The 15,398-nt window shown below is 44.9% G+C and overlaps 1 protein-coding gene across 1 annotated transcript in view; it reads right to left on the minus strand.

The window, feature by feature from the left end:
• Positions 1 to 15,398, minus strand: part of LOC134536536 (uncharacterized) — a 105,207-nt gene that overhangs the window by 13,806 nt on the left and 76,003 nt on the right. Inside the window, exons 15-17 of the mRNA XM_063376268.1 lie at positions 12,466 to 12,553; positions 12,300 to 12,422; positions 5,530 to 5,729 (exon numbers count right to left, since the gene is read on the minus strand). Of these exons, the coding sequence (XP_063232338.1) occupies positions 5,530 to 5,729; positions 12,300 to 12,422; positions 12,466 to 12,553 (411 nt within the window). The remainder of the gene's footprint in view (positions 1 to 5,529; positions 5,730 to 12,299; positions 12,423 to 12,465; positions 12,554 to 15,398) is intronic.

The following is a 15,398-nucleotide window of genomic DNA, read 5'->3' on the forward strand; positions in this document are numbered from 1 at the left end:
GGACGTACATCGATATAATCAAACAGAATTTAAATACGTTAATTTTTTGATGAATTTTGGAATTTTTTTCATTAAATTCGGAAAATAAATAAAGATTTTCAAGATGGTGTCTCAAATTTCAAGATGGCGGACATGACGTCATACTACCTGATAGTATATGTGCATTGACATAAGTGGTGGGGGTCAGTCTGCCAGCACCCCCGCCACAGGGGAAGGATCGGTCGTCATTTTTATTTTTTTGCATTCGTCGGGTTCGAACCGAGGACTCCGAGCTCCGTGTCGAAAAAGTATGCTTTTTAAATATTTTTATTAAATTTTTAGTATTTGAATTTTTTTAATAAATTTTAATTTTATTTATTAAAATCGGATAATAAAAAAGTTAAAGATGGCGACCGTAACTAAAATTGCAACGGTGGCGACATAATCCAAGATGGCGTTCATGGTATCCTTATTCCTAGAAATGGCTTAACTGAGGCTTGAGTTAAGGATGCTTAAGCCAGTTTTAGGAATTTTCAGCCGCTGGGATTTTTAAGGACTAAAAACGGGAATTTTTCCCTCGAAACGGGAAATTTTTCCCTCGAAATGAGAAATTTTTAATTTGTGGAATTTTTTAAGATGTTTTGGCGGAACTTTTTTCCACAGAAATGGAAATTTTGGCGATTTTTGAGGAATTTTGGGCAAATTTTGCCCAATTTTGGCGGATTTTGGCGATTTTTGAGGATCAAATTCAAGGTCAAGGTCAAAGGTCAAGGTCACAACCATCCAAGATGGCCGCCGTGACGTCACAAATCCAAGATGGCGGACACCGCACCGGCACCACAGCCTTAAGGCCTGTTTCCGGACCGGCCAAGCTATACTACTATCATATACTCAGTGAAGGCAAAGACAGGGAAGGGACGAGACGGACCACTGCAAACAGATACTGCAATAAAAGGCTGCAAATAAAGCAACATTGTAAACCATTTTAAAATGGATCATACTTCTTATGACAAAGTGAACATTAAATTAATAATTATGATTATCATTCAATCGAAAAGAAATCACTCTGGGTGATATCAGAACATGGGAATTATGTACTAGAGATCTTGCTAAAATTAATATTAAGCAGGATTATGGAAAATGTGTTTAATTTCTTGGTCGATAAGATACTTGGATGGAAAAAAAAAATTCTAAATGCTCATAATGAGATACTCATGGCAATGGTAGGAATGACGCAGTAGGGTTCCCGGAGCAGCCTGAAGGAAGGACGCAGTGGGGTTACCGAAGAGACCTAATGGGAGGACGCCGTGTGGTTACCTAAGTAGCCTGAAGGAAGGACGCACTAGGGTTACCGCAGCAGCCTGAAGGAAAATCGCAGTGGGGTTACCGAAGCAGCGTGAAAGAAGGATGCAGTGTGGTTACCGAAGAGACCTAATGGGAAGACACAGTGTGGTTACCTACGCATCCTAAAGGAAGGACGCACTAGGGTTACCGCAGAAGCCTGAAGGAAGAACACAGTGGGGTTACCGAAGATAACCAATGAGAGAACGCAGTGGGGTTACCGGAGCATCCTGAAGGAAGAACGCAGTGGGGTTACCAAAGAAGCGTGAAGGAAGGACGCAGTGTGGTTACCGGAGCACCCTGAAGGAAGGACGCAGTAAGGTTACCGAAGCAGCGTGAAGGAAGAACACAGTGTGGTTACCGAAGCATCCTGAAGGAAGAACGCAGTGGGGTTACCGAAGCAGCGTGAAGGAAGGACGCAGTGGGGTTACCGGAGCATCCTGAAGGAAGGACGCAGTGGGGTTACCGAAGCAGGATGAAGGAAGGACACAGTGGGGTTACCGGAGCATTATGAAGGAAGGACGCAGTGGGGTTACCGAAGCAGCGTGAAGGAAGGACGCAGTGAAGTTACCGAAGCAGCGTGAAGGAAGGACGCAGTGTTGTTACCGAAGCATCCTGAGGGAAGGACACAGTGGGGTTTACGAAGCAGCATGAAGGAAGCATGAAGTGGGGTTACCGAAGCAGCCTGAAGGAAGGACGCACTGGGATTACCGAAGCAGCATGAAGGAAGAACGCAGTGGGGTTTACCGGAGCAGCGTGAAGGAAGGACGCAGTGTGGTTACCGGAGCATCCTGAAGGAAGGACGCAGTGGGGTTACCGAAGCAGCATGAAGGAAGGACGCAGTGTGGTTACCGGAGCATCCTGAAGGAAGGACGCTGTGGGGTTACCGAAGCAGCGTGAAGGAAGGACGCAGTGTTGTTACCAAAGCATCCTGAGGGAAGGACACAGTGGGGTTACCGCAGCAGCCTGAAGAAAGGACGCAGTGGGATTACCGAAGCAGCGTGAAGGAAGGACACAGTGGTGTTACCGAAGCAGCGTAGAGGAAGGACGCAGTGGGGTTACCGAAGAAGCATGATGGAAGGACGCAGTAGAATTACCAGAGCATCCTGACTGAAGGACGCAGAGGGGTTACCGAAGCAGCATGAAGGAAGAACGCAGTGTGGTTACCGAAGCAGCGTGAAGGAAGGACGAAGTGTGGTTACCGGAGCATCCTGAAGAAAGGACGCAGTGGTGTTACCGAAGCAGCGTGAAGGAAGGACACAGTGGGGTACCGAAGCGGCCTGAAGGAAGGACGCAGTGGGGTTACCGTAGAAGCGTGAAGGAAGGACGCAGTGTTGTTACCGGAGCATCCTGAAGGAAGGACGCAGTGGGGTTTACGAAGCAGCATGAAGGAAGAATAAAGTGGGGTTACCGAAGCAGCGTGAAGGAAGGACGCAGTGGGGTTACCGAAGCAGCGTGAAGGAAGGACGCAGTGGGGTTACCGAAGCAGCATGAAGGGAGGACGCAGTAGGGTTACCAGAGCATCCTGAAGGATGGACGCAGTGGGGTTACCGAAGCAGCGTGAAGGAAGGACGCAGTGTTGTTACGGAGCATCCTGAAGGAAGGACGCAGTGGGGTTTAAGAAGCAGCATGAAGGAAGAATGAAGTGGGGTTACCGAAGCAGCGTGAAGGAAGAACACAGTGTGGTTACCTGAGCATCCTGAAGGAAGGATGCAGTGGTGTTACCGAAGCAGCGTGAAGGAAGAACGCAGTGGGGTTACCGAAGCAGCGTGAAGGAAGAATGCAGTGGGGTTACCGAAGCAGCGTGAAGGAAGGACGCAGTGGTGTTACCGAAGCAGCGTGAAGGAAGGATGGAGTGGGGTTACCGAAGCATCCTGAAGGAAGGACGCAGTGGTGTTACCGAAGCAGCATGTAGGAAGGACACAGTGGGGTTACCGAAGCGGCCTGAAGGAAGGACGCAGAGGGGTTACCGGAGCATCCTGAAGGAAGGACGCAGTGGGAGTCCGAAGCAGCGTGAAGGAAGGACGCAGTGGGGTTATTAAAGCAGCGTGAAGAAAGGACGTAGTGGTGTTACCGGAGCATCCAGAAGGAAGGATGCAGTGGGGTTACCGAAGCAGCATGAAGGAAGGACACAGTGTGAATACCGGAGCATTCTGAAGGAAGGACGCAATGGGGTTACCGAAGCAGCATGAAGGAAGGACGCAGTGGGGTTACCAAAGCAGCGTGAAGGAAGGACGCAGTGTGGTTACCGGAGCATCCTGAAGGAAGGACGCAGTGGGGTTACCGAAGCAGCGTGAAGGAAGGACGCAGTAGGGTTACCAGAGCATCCTGAAGGAAGGACGCAGTGGGGTTACCGAAGCAGCGTGAAGGAAGGACGCAGTAGGGTTACCGGAGCATCCTGAAGGAAGGACGCAGTGGGGTTACCGAAGCGGCCTGAAGGAAGGACGCAGTGGGATTACTGGAGCATCCTGAAGGAAGGATGCAGTGGGGTTACCGAAGTGGCCTGAAGGAAGGACGCAGTGGGGTTACCGCAGCATCCTGAAGGAAGGACGCAGTGGGGTTACCGAAGCAGCGTGAAGGAAGGACGCAGTGGGGTTACCGAAGCAGCGTGAAGAAAGGACGCAGTGGGGTTACTAGAGCATCCTGAAGGAAGGACGTAGTGGGGTTACCGGAGCATCCTGAAGGAAGGACGCAGTGGGGTTACCGAAGCAGCGTGAAGGAAGGACGCAGTAGGGTTATCAGAGCATCCTGAAGGAAGGACGCAGTGGGGTTACCGAAGCAGGGTGAAGGAAGAACGCAGTGTGGTTACCGGAGCATCCTGAAGGAAGGACGCAGTGGGGTTACCGGAGCCTCCTGAAGGAAGGACGCAGTGGGGTTACCGGAGCAGCATGAAGGAAGGACGCAGTGTGGTTACCGGAGCATCCTGAAGGAAGGACGCAGTGGGGTTACCAAAGCAGCGTGAAGGAAGGACACAGTGGGGTTACCGGAGCAGCATGAAGGAAGAATGCGGTGTGGTTACCGGAGCACCCTGAAGGAAGGACGCAGTGGGGTTACCGTAGCAGCGTGAAGGAAGGACGCAGTGGGGTTACCGCAGCATCCTGAAGGAAGCACGCAGTGGGGTTACCGGAGCATCCTGAAGGAAGGACGCAGTGGGGTTACCGAAGCAGCGTGAAGGAAGGACGCAGTGGGGTTACCGAAGCGGCCTGAAGGAAGGACGCATTGGGGTTACCAAAGCAGCGTGAAGGAAGGACGCAGTGTGAATACCGGAGCATCCTGAAGGAAGGACGCAGTGGGGTTACCGAAGCGGCCTGAAGGAAGGACGCAGTGGGGCTACCGGAGCATCCTGAAGGAAGGACGCAGTGGGTTTACCGAAGTGGCCTGAAGGAAGGACGTAGTGGGGTTACCGCAGCATCCTGAAGGAAGGACGCAGTGGGGTTACCGGAGCATCCTGAAGGAAAAACGCAGTGGGGTTACCGGAGCAGCATGAAGGAAGGACGCGGTGTGGTTACCGGAGCACCCTGAAGGAAGGACGCAGTGGGGTTACCGTAGCAGCGTGAAGGAAGGACGCAGTGTGGTTACCGCAGCATCCTGAAGGAAGGACGCAGTGGGGTTACCGGAGCATCCTGAAGGAAGGACGTAGTGGGGTTACCGAAGCAGTGTGAAGGAAGTACGCAGTGTGGTTACCGGAGCATCTTGAAGGAAGGACGCATTGGGGTTACCAAAGCAGCGTGAAGGAAGGACGCAGTGTGAATACCGGAGCATCCTGAAGGAAGGACGCAGTGGGGTTACCGAAGCGGCCTGAAGGAAGGACGCAGTGGGGCTACCGGAGCATCCTGAAGGAAGGACGCAGTGGGGTTACCGAAGCAGCGTGAAGGAAGGACACAGTGTGGTTACCGGAGCATCCTGAAGGAAGGACGCAGTGGGGTTACCGAAGCAGCGTGAAGGAAGGACGCAGTGTGGTTACCGGAGCATCCTGAAGGAAGGACGCAGTGGGGTTACCGAAGCGGCCTGAAGGAAGGACGCAGTGGGGTTACCGGAGCATCCTGAAGGAAGGACGCAGTGGGGTTACCGAGGCGGCCTGAAGGAAGGATGCAGTGTGGTTACCGGAGCATCCTGAAGGAAGGACGCAGTGGGGTTACCGAAGCAGCGTGAAGGAAGGACGCAGTGGGGTTACTGCAGCAGCCTGAAGGAAGGACGCATTGGGGTTACCGGAGTGCTTGCGGCGAGCCGCCACCATGGCGATGGGCTCCCCGGGGCGACGCAGCAGCAGTCGGCCGACTCCCTCGCACCGCCTCAGCACCTCGTGCCTCAGCAGGCTGCTGAGCACCTCGGCGCCGAGCGGCACCTGCTCCGCCAGCCACGCCGACACGCCGGCGAAGTCCGTCAGCAGCTGCACGGCCCCCCACGGCCTGCGGGCGTCCACAGCTCTGTCTGCCGCTCGGCGGGTGCCTCGCCACGACCGTGATTCATGAATACATGTGAAGATGAATAACAATCTATTTCGTTAAAAAAGACACTTTCATTTTAAAGAAATGTATTTAAAACGGTTTCGACAATGCAAACGAGTCACTTCAGTCAATGTTTTGGGCATAGAAACAACAAGGCGTACACCATTAGCCGAAAAACAAGTGAGCGATGTGTAAACATCTAACCTTGGTAACGATCCAATTAGTGTATTCTTATGTAGCAAATAAACTTATAACGCAAAACTTGAACACAAAGTTTAAAATTTAGTACTTTAAAATATTGCAGAGCGTAATAAATATAGTAAAAGTATTCATTTAGAACCAAACAGTAATTTTTCCTGGTGCTCGCCTATCAACGTCTATGAAAATATCCTAGAATGCTTTTTTAAAATTTTAATAGTCGTAACAATATATAATTACAAATTTAAGAATACCTATAATTTATTACGAACACGGCATAAGGTTTAACAGTAAAATTTAACACGACATTATTTCACTCAACATGGTGTCGAATATCCAATATGTCCATAATAGAATATCCGAGATATAAATTCCAATAGTATCAACTGCAAGTGTTGTAGAGTTTTGGTTCACTGAAGAGTAACTTAAACAGTTTTAGCTGAGCGTGTGAGTACTGCTTTGTTATTTTCTTGCTTGCAGCGCCACCAATGCAAAATGGCAACTCCTGAGCATAAAGTGTTTTGTGTTCTGTAATTTGCTAAGAGTGATGCTGTAATTTCCGCCCTACCCACTGTAATCTCTTTGTATGAAAGTGGGTGAACGTACAAGTCCCTGACCATTGGATTGGTCCCAACGGTTGAGACGACAGAATGCCCTATCGCTGGCCTCCACGTTCAAATGATTTAACACCATGCGACCTTTTTCCTTTGGGGCTTTATAAAAGATCATGTCTACGTTCCAGCTACTTAATGATTTACCAGAGTTGAGACACAGAACTGAAGAGGCTATTGCTTCCATTACTCCGGACGTGTTAACCAAAGAGTGGGAAGAATTGGACTTTAGGTTGGATTTATGCCGTATAACTAAAGGTGCGCATATTCAACATTTGTAAGAAAACTAGGTTAGTTTACCTTTAATTTAGTGTATGATTTGCTGTAAATATTCTAAATTAAACTGTTTTAATATACCATTGAAACAGTGACATTCTTCTATATTAATTCTGTATTTAGACTAACAAATTCTTGTCTCGCTCTAGTCCGAAGATCGAGTGCCCTATCTCTACATTTAAATGTAATTCATAATCTTTAAGTTATGTCTTTTATTACTATAAATCATAACATAAAGTATTTCAGAACGGTTATATTATTATACAATATACAGTTCAGTTTGGCTCAATACGTTTGGTGTGTCCGCTAGTGTTTACGAAAGTGACTTTATAAGGGTTTATTTTGCTACACGTGAGTCCGCTATTCCCGTGACGCATTTCCGTGCATAGACTTCCGTTCCATTTCCTCGAAGTCACTCCAAACAAATGCCGCATACCGAGAGATAAGATGTTTACACATCGAAAACTGATTCACTCTGTTACCACGTGATCATGCAGACATAGGCACACCCTGACAAGCGCTACAGCAAGGCGGGGGTAGAGTTCTAGAGGTGTGCATGCACCCTGACATATTCCATAACAACAAGCATGGTAGCTGGCGGAGAGTGACAAACAAGTGCAACGCGACAGCACAACATCATTTTATTGTGAACATATGGTATCTTAACTAACAAAAAAAAAATGGGTGCTTGTATTTATGTACGCGCGTGAGAAGTTATACTTCTTTGGCATCATTAAAAAATAGTTTTTAATTGCATGCAAATAATTAATTACAATAAAATAATAAAATGGTTTGAAAAAGATAGTCAATACAGTCAATAAAGTTCAGTTTATATTTGAAAAATTAAATAAATAAAATTTAGAGAATAAAAACTATATATGACATAATTTGTACTAAATATTATAAGATTCTTAATTTTAAATATTGATTATTGATTATTTAATATTTTAAAAGAAAATACATAAATTTAATAATAAAATCAAAAATTTCATTTCAGTTTATTCATTTTTTAAATATTTATTATTTTCTTAATTAAATATTTACTTTTCATTTTTATCAAAAAGTTTTCATTAAATTTGTTCATTTATTTTTATAAATATTTTTTATTTATTCAATTTAATAATAAATATTAAAAATTAACATTTTAATTTGATGTTCGATTTTAATTTTAATCACAATTGTTTTATTAAATGTTTTATTAAATGTATTTTTTTTGAAAATATTAAATAACTAATAATACATATTTAACATTAATAATTTAATAATAATTAGTATTAATTATATTAAAAAATAATATTTTAATTTATATCAATAAATAATAGATACGGATAGTTAACCTCAATTATATTGGAGCACTTGAAAAAGTATAAAGGCACAATTTTTTTTACTAATATTTACGAATAGTAAATAATATCAATCAAAATATTCAATTTAAATCAATACTGAATATAATTTATTAGCACATATATAATTCGCACTTACATGAAACTAAAATACGTGTTTTGAATGTAGAAACTAGAAACATGTGGATAAATATTATAAAATATGAAAACAGTGATCAGAGGCGACGAGCGTGCCAACATGCGCGACTAATAGAGGTTCAATTTTTATTTTGTTGGTAGCTTTTTTTCGAGACTTAATGAGCGATTTAGCGGGCAACTTCAACCTGTTAATTTTGTGTTACAGTGATACGCGCGCATCTTAAAATTTCACTCTCATCATTTTTTCATAACGCGCCTAAAGATGTATAACTTCAAAAAAAGTAAAAAAAAAAACCTACAGCTGGGTTTTGAACCACGGCCCTTCATCATATTAACCGCGCAGTATAACCACTGATCTGACAGAAGGTTACCAGGGTAATGTGTATTATGTTCGATGTACTGCCAAAATAATGTGTTTCTTTTTAAACCTTGGAATTTACTCTTTACTGTGACTATTTTAGTTTACCAAACTTATTTCTATGGTAATTTCACTATCATAAAGTTTCATTTGGCACAAAAATACGTTTGGTATGTCCCCTAATATGGGTTTATGTTCATATACGTGGGTCTGCCATCTTCCCGTGAAAATGTCGTTACATGGTGCGCGCGCATCTTAAAATTTCACTCTCATCATTTTTTTATAACGCGCCTAAAGAAGTATAACTTCAAAAATTTTTATATATATTTTTTCTTGCCATTAGAAATGCACCAAACTTAAGAAATCAGTAATGTTTGCAGTTTTTCTAACAAAAATGTTTAAGAGTAATGTGTATAATGTAATATTAACATTGATCGGAACATGCACTGTGCGTGAACTTTTACAAGATGTCAGAGATAAACTGAAACAAAACTATTGTGCCCGCGACGCGGCTGGAGAAATGTTTTCTGCCAGTAGTTTCCGAGGATACGGAGACTGGGAGGCGCGGGTTCGAGTCCTCCCCATTCCTCCGTTTTGGCTTAGGAAACCTTGCACGTTGCAGTACATCTTGATGCTAACAATGCTCGGTGACAACTAAATTAATCTTGCAAACGCACAAATAATATGAGAGAGTTGTCTTGAAAATTGTACGATGAAAGTCAATCATTAAGCATCAGACAAAAAGCATGAGTGTTTGGTGGAATTGTTACAATAGTCGATACCTTGATCGTAAAGTCGATGATGTTTGAATTTATTCGATCATCCTGTTCGGAAAGGTTAAAAACTCATTGACGGAGTCTTGTTCTTGAAACTGTCATGACTCAGTATCGGTGACTGTCCTCGGTCATAGTACATTTGCTGGAACTTGGCATATATTTGATTTGCGAGAAGAAATCTTACAGTTTGATAGTCCACATTCATGCCAATGTACAGATAGCTTTTTTCTGTTTGAAAATATTTTTACATTAAGACATTTATCAAACATGGAGAGATCACTCCTGCATTGATCTGTCTTCCAGTCTGAAGTCCGATGATGATGAATCTTGGTTTTTCCATCGCGAAGCTGGACTTTACTATCCAGTTGATACAATTACTTTGAGGCAAGCCGAGGCTCCAGGATCGTTCTTCAGCATCTTCATACATTCTAATGTGCTTACTTGGATGTGAGGCAACACCCACTCGATAGAGTGTAGTGACAGTGAGACATCATGTGGATTTTCTGCAGCAGAATCTATTGCATTAATGTGCGTGTTGGCTAGAAGCAGTATGAGCTCTTCTTTCTAATTAATGATTATATGCTTGCAGTCCTCAGCGAATTTGAGAAACATGAACAGAGGATCACAAACTTCAAACTTTCCTTCGGCATGAACCGGAAACACGTATTTATCCTCGAGGGCCAGCCGGGCAATAGCAGCAGACAGTTCGTTCGAGCTTAGCCAAAAGACAATTTCTCATTGCGGTTGTTATGCCCACATCTCTTGCCTTGTTTTACTCGACACCAATGAGTACATATGTCATGAGTTTGATTAGGTGAAAAATACCATTGCAGGACATATTAGTCGGAGGATGTGCACCATCGGCCTTAGTCAGTTTGCCTATTATATGTAGAAACGACTGCGAAAGTAAAGGACAGATATCCTGGTGCTGTACAGCAATACGCACTTCAGATGGCAGCGCAAACGGTCCGAGAAAGATAGGCTGGCACTTGTGCAATTCCATTTTCGTAATGCTATCATCAAACATTGACAGATCTTACACATTGAGAATTTCGTCTTCCATGCACCGATGTTTGCTTGCACGTCAATGCGATGTGTCGGGCAGCCCTGCTAGCGTTCAAATGTGCGATAAAATATTTTAATGGCTTGGGAACTTCTGTTATTATATTAATACACAAATATATTCGTGAGTTTTACTAGTTTATATTAAGAATACATTTGTTTACCACTATGTTTCATTACACCGATACACTCACATCCCATAAAAATAAAATTATAAATATAAATTTCATTTAATTGCTTGTACAATAGTATTAAACGAAACTTACTTCCCACTACATACGCGAAACTTTGTTTTCAAGCAATAAATTAAAGTCTGAAGCTGTATTCAAAAAAGGTTGTTTGATAGTTGAACACAGATTTCAATGCATTCTACTAGCTGCTTAATTATGTTTTCATGCTTGCTTTTGTTAGTACCAAACGCAAAGTTTTCACTATTCTTTTCTTTTTTAGAGAATGTTATTTTGACACTAACTAGTTATTTTTCGAAATTCACCGCATCTCTTAAAATAAATCATGAAACTTTAAAACATAATTTTATTAAATTATAATTTTTTTTTTGAGAATTAAAACAAGTGAGTCATTAAGTTTGAGGACTAACAGAGAAAGCACATATTGTTTGTATTAGATAAAAACGTATTTAAAAAATAATATATAATTAATTGATCGTAAATTTGTTCGTTTTATAAGAAGAGATAATTTGATTCTAATCACATTTTAGTAAGTACTTAAATATACTTAGGCCTACTTCAAATCATTCCTTTAGAACACAAATAACACAATTTCGTTCAATAATTTTTCAATAATCAAATTAAATACCGGAATATAAAATGTAAAGCACTACGATTACTTACAACTTTCGACTTAAATATCAAAATGAAAAAAAAAAATCTTTCCCGAAACGACTGTATAATTAGCACTTTAAATCTACCGAAAGGAATTTGGAGGGGAAAAGTTGTCCTAAAAGTATTTGCCCTAAAAATATTTTCTTTACTTCGAAATCCTGCAATAAACTGAAATTTATGACCAATTATGTGCGAGATATGGTGTAAACCACTTAGAACATTAAGTCGGTATCTAATCGCCCTTAAATATTTAATTATTCTTAACCAATTAATAATACTTTCTAGCTGAAGCACTCAGCGCTGTCAGGGTTAAACACATCATAATATAAGAAAATCCACTATCGAGTTTCAAGTACGCAGGACACACTCTTTAAAAACGGGAAGTTTAATTTTAAATTCCATTGATTGCACAATCTCGGTGATCAAGGCTTCGTATCAGCACAACCGCGACGCCAGATTTCAGCTTCATTTTTTTTTTTGGGAAGGCAGGTAATCACTAGACGCACAAAAATATAGCACGTTACAAATTCAGTGGTGAAGTACTAAACTATTAGGAGCGCCTTTAGTTCGCTGGTAGCCGCAAGCTTCACTAAGCGGATGGGTTTCGCCAAATGAGGATAGGAAGTTCCCAGACCTTACTGCATGACCGTATGGCGGACATAGAAAAATAACACAAACTCACTGTTTGTGTATCTATGAGCTCCCTCCTTTGATTTATTTGTTTAAAACTGATTTTACCCATTGTTAACTCCCTTGAGGATGGAATTTAAAAATAATATGTAGTCTATGTCGCTCTACGGCCCATAAACTATCTATATCTATCGTTGCCGCGTGAAAAAAAGACAAACAGAAAAGCACACTTGCATGTGTGATGTGAGTAGGCACACTCTAGGAAGAGTGGAGAGATGTCTAGAGGTAAGAACTCACGTGAACTTGATCTTGTGAGAGTAGATGTGGTCGAGCCACGCCTCGCACATGATCCTCAGCACCATGCCGCCCACCTCCTGCTGCACAGCAACGGGCAGTGGCTGCACGGCGAGTAGCACCGGCCTCAGCACCTCATCTGCGGACCAGCGCCTACATGACTGCACACATGATCCTCAGCACCATGCCGCCCACCTCCTGCTGCACAGCGACGGGCAGTGGCTGCACGGCGAGTAGCACCGGCCTCAGCACCTCATCTGCGGACCAGCGCCATCATTACTGTACTGCCTACACATTTGTTGGTCTATTATCTTCCTTTTTCCTGAAGAAGGTTTTCCAGGTCTTTCGCAAATAGGTTAGTCCGAGCTCAGCTGGATCTCGTGGGCTGTTGTCCGAGTTTGACGTAGAGGTCCTTTATCTAAGAATACTTCCTTGTGCTGGTTGAGCACCTCTAGTAGCTGCTTGGTTTGAGAGAGATTAAACCCATGTTTCACAATACATTCTTTCCTTTCCTTATCAATAATGAGGCTGCGTTTTATATATTGAAATATACTTACATTTGGGACTGAAAAATACAATGGCGAAATAAACTGTTGGTATATATTTTTATAGTAATAAAAAATTGCGTCACTTAAAATATCTACAAAAATATTAATGTTTCACGTTTAATATTTTATCAGCTGTCTTCGTCTCACCAAGTTTTGGATTTATTTATGGATTTTGATGATACTGCTTTTGTAATAAAGCACGCCCCTCTATGATTCACTAAGTAGGTATTGCACATAGTTACTTTACACATTTTTTTATTGCCATACTTACGCTCACTCTTTATTTATCAAGGGCGGGCGAGCAAGCGAGGTTAGTTAACTGCCCCCACTCATCCGGCTTTGTTTAAAAAAATGGGAATAAATCAAAACAAGAGTAAGCAGAAGTATTTAGAACAAAAAATTGTGAACAATTGTAAAAACTTTTATTTTTAATAAATAGAGATATTGGTTGTTATTTATTATTGTGTTGCACTGTAACAGGTGGTTGCCAACAACCCGTTACGTTTGTTCTTTGAGACATAAAACATGGGTTGTTTGACGTATCCCTGGATGGATGCCACCCGCAGCACTTTCAGAATGAGCTCCCTCTCTTCTCCTGTGGGTTAAGGGACCCGCGCAGCTTGGGTGCGGTTTACGTGAGAACATTCTCGTCCGTTTGATGACAACGTGGCAGCGGCGTGCAGGCTTCCCGCACACCTTCGCACGAGCAGCGTTGCTAACATCTGGGCCACAGAACACCGCTGGCCCTGGTCCAGTGCGGGTCGTTACCACAACGCCGAACGTACAATAACGCCGAAAACCATAACGCCGAATGCCAAATTGACCGCAACGCCGACAGCTAGAAAACTGCTGTGTAGCACAACGCCGAAATACAGTAACACCGAAAAATGTTGCTTTGGTGAGGGGTGGCGGGGGGGGGGGGGGGGGGGCACAGGAGCAAAATGAAAAACAACTGAATGAATTTGTGTTCTAACCTTACCTAACCTAACCTTTGTGGCAGTCCTGCAATGACATTTTCCGGGGTTAGTGTATTTCGGCGTTGTGGTAATTCGGCGTTGTGGTACACAGCAGTTTTCTAGCTGTCGGCGTTGTAGTCAATTTGGCATTCGGCGTTAAGGTTTTCGGCGTTATTGTACGTTCGGCGTTGTGGTGCGTCCCCGTCCAATTGTTGCAGGGTCGCAGCAGCTGTGACGTCAGCGGGAAGCTCTGCCCGCCGCCGACCGAGCAACCACGTCGTCACAACGTATGCATCATCGCTGCCACGGCCACTGACAGGTGTCAACTGTGAAGTCAGCGGGAAGCTCTGCCCTCCGCCGACCGAGCAACCACGTCGTCACAATGTATGCATCATCGCCGCCACGGCCACTGACAGGTGTAAGCTGTGACGTCACCGGGAAGCTCTGCCCGCCGCCGACCAAGCAACCACGTCCTCACAACGTCTGCATCATCGCAGCCACGGCCACTGACAGGTGTCAGCTGTGACGTCAACGGGAAGCTCTGCCCGCCGCCGACCGAGCAACCACGTCGTCACAACGTATGCATCATCGCCGCCACGGCCACAAACAGGTGTCAGCTGTGACGTTAGCGGGAAGCTCTGCCCGCCGCCGACCGAGCAACCATGTTGTCACAACGTATGCATCATCGCCGCCACGGCCACTGACAGGTGTCAGCTGTGACGTCAGGGGCAAGCTATGCCCTCCGCCGACCGAGCAACCACGTCGTCACAACGTATGCATCATCGCCGCCACGGCCACTGACAGGTGTCAGCTGTGACGTCAACGGGAAGCTCTGCCCGCCGCCGACCGAGCAACCACGTCGTCACAACGTATGCATCATCGCCGCCACGGCCACTGACAGGTGTCAGCTGTGACGTCAACGGGAAGCTCTGCCCGCCGCCGACCGAGCAACCACGTCGTCACAACGTATGCATCATCGCCGCCACGGCCACTGACAGGTGTCAGCTGTGACGTCAACGGGAAGCTCTGCCCGCCGCCGACCGAGCAACCACGTCGTCACAACGTATGCACCATCGCCGCCACGGCCACTGACAGGTGTCAGCTGTGACGTCAACGGGAAGCTCTGCCCGCCGCCGACCGAGCAACCACGTCGTCACAATGTATGCATCATCGAAGCCACGGCCACTGACAGGTGTCAGCTGTGACGTCAGCGGGAAGCTCTATCCGCCGCCAACCGAGCAACCACGTCGTCACAACATATGCATCATCGCAGCCACGGCCACTGACAGGTGTCAGCTGTGACGTCAGCGGGAAGCTCTGCCCGTTGCCGACCGAGCAACCATGTTGTCACAACGTATGCATCATCGCCGCCACGGCCACTGACAGGTGTCAGCTGTGACGTCAGGGGCAAGCTATGCCCTCTGCCGACTGAGCAAAAACGTCGTCACAACGTATGCATCATCGCCGCCACGGCCACTGACATGTGTCAGCTGTGACGTCACCGGGAAGCTCTGCCCGCCGCCGACCGAGCAACCACGTCGTCACAACGTATGCATCATCGCCGCCACGGCCACTGACAGGTGTCAGCTTGACGTCAA

The sequence above is a fragment of the Bacillus rossius genome, chromosome 11 (assembly GCF_032445375.1).
Source record: "Bacillus rossius redtenbacheri isolate Brsri chromosome 11, Brsri_v3, whole genome shotgun sequence".
Classification (NCBI taxonomy): domain Eukaryota; kingdom Metazoa; phylum Arthropoda; class Insecta; order Phasmatodea; family Bacillidae; genus Bacillus; species Bacillus rossius.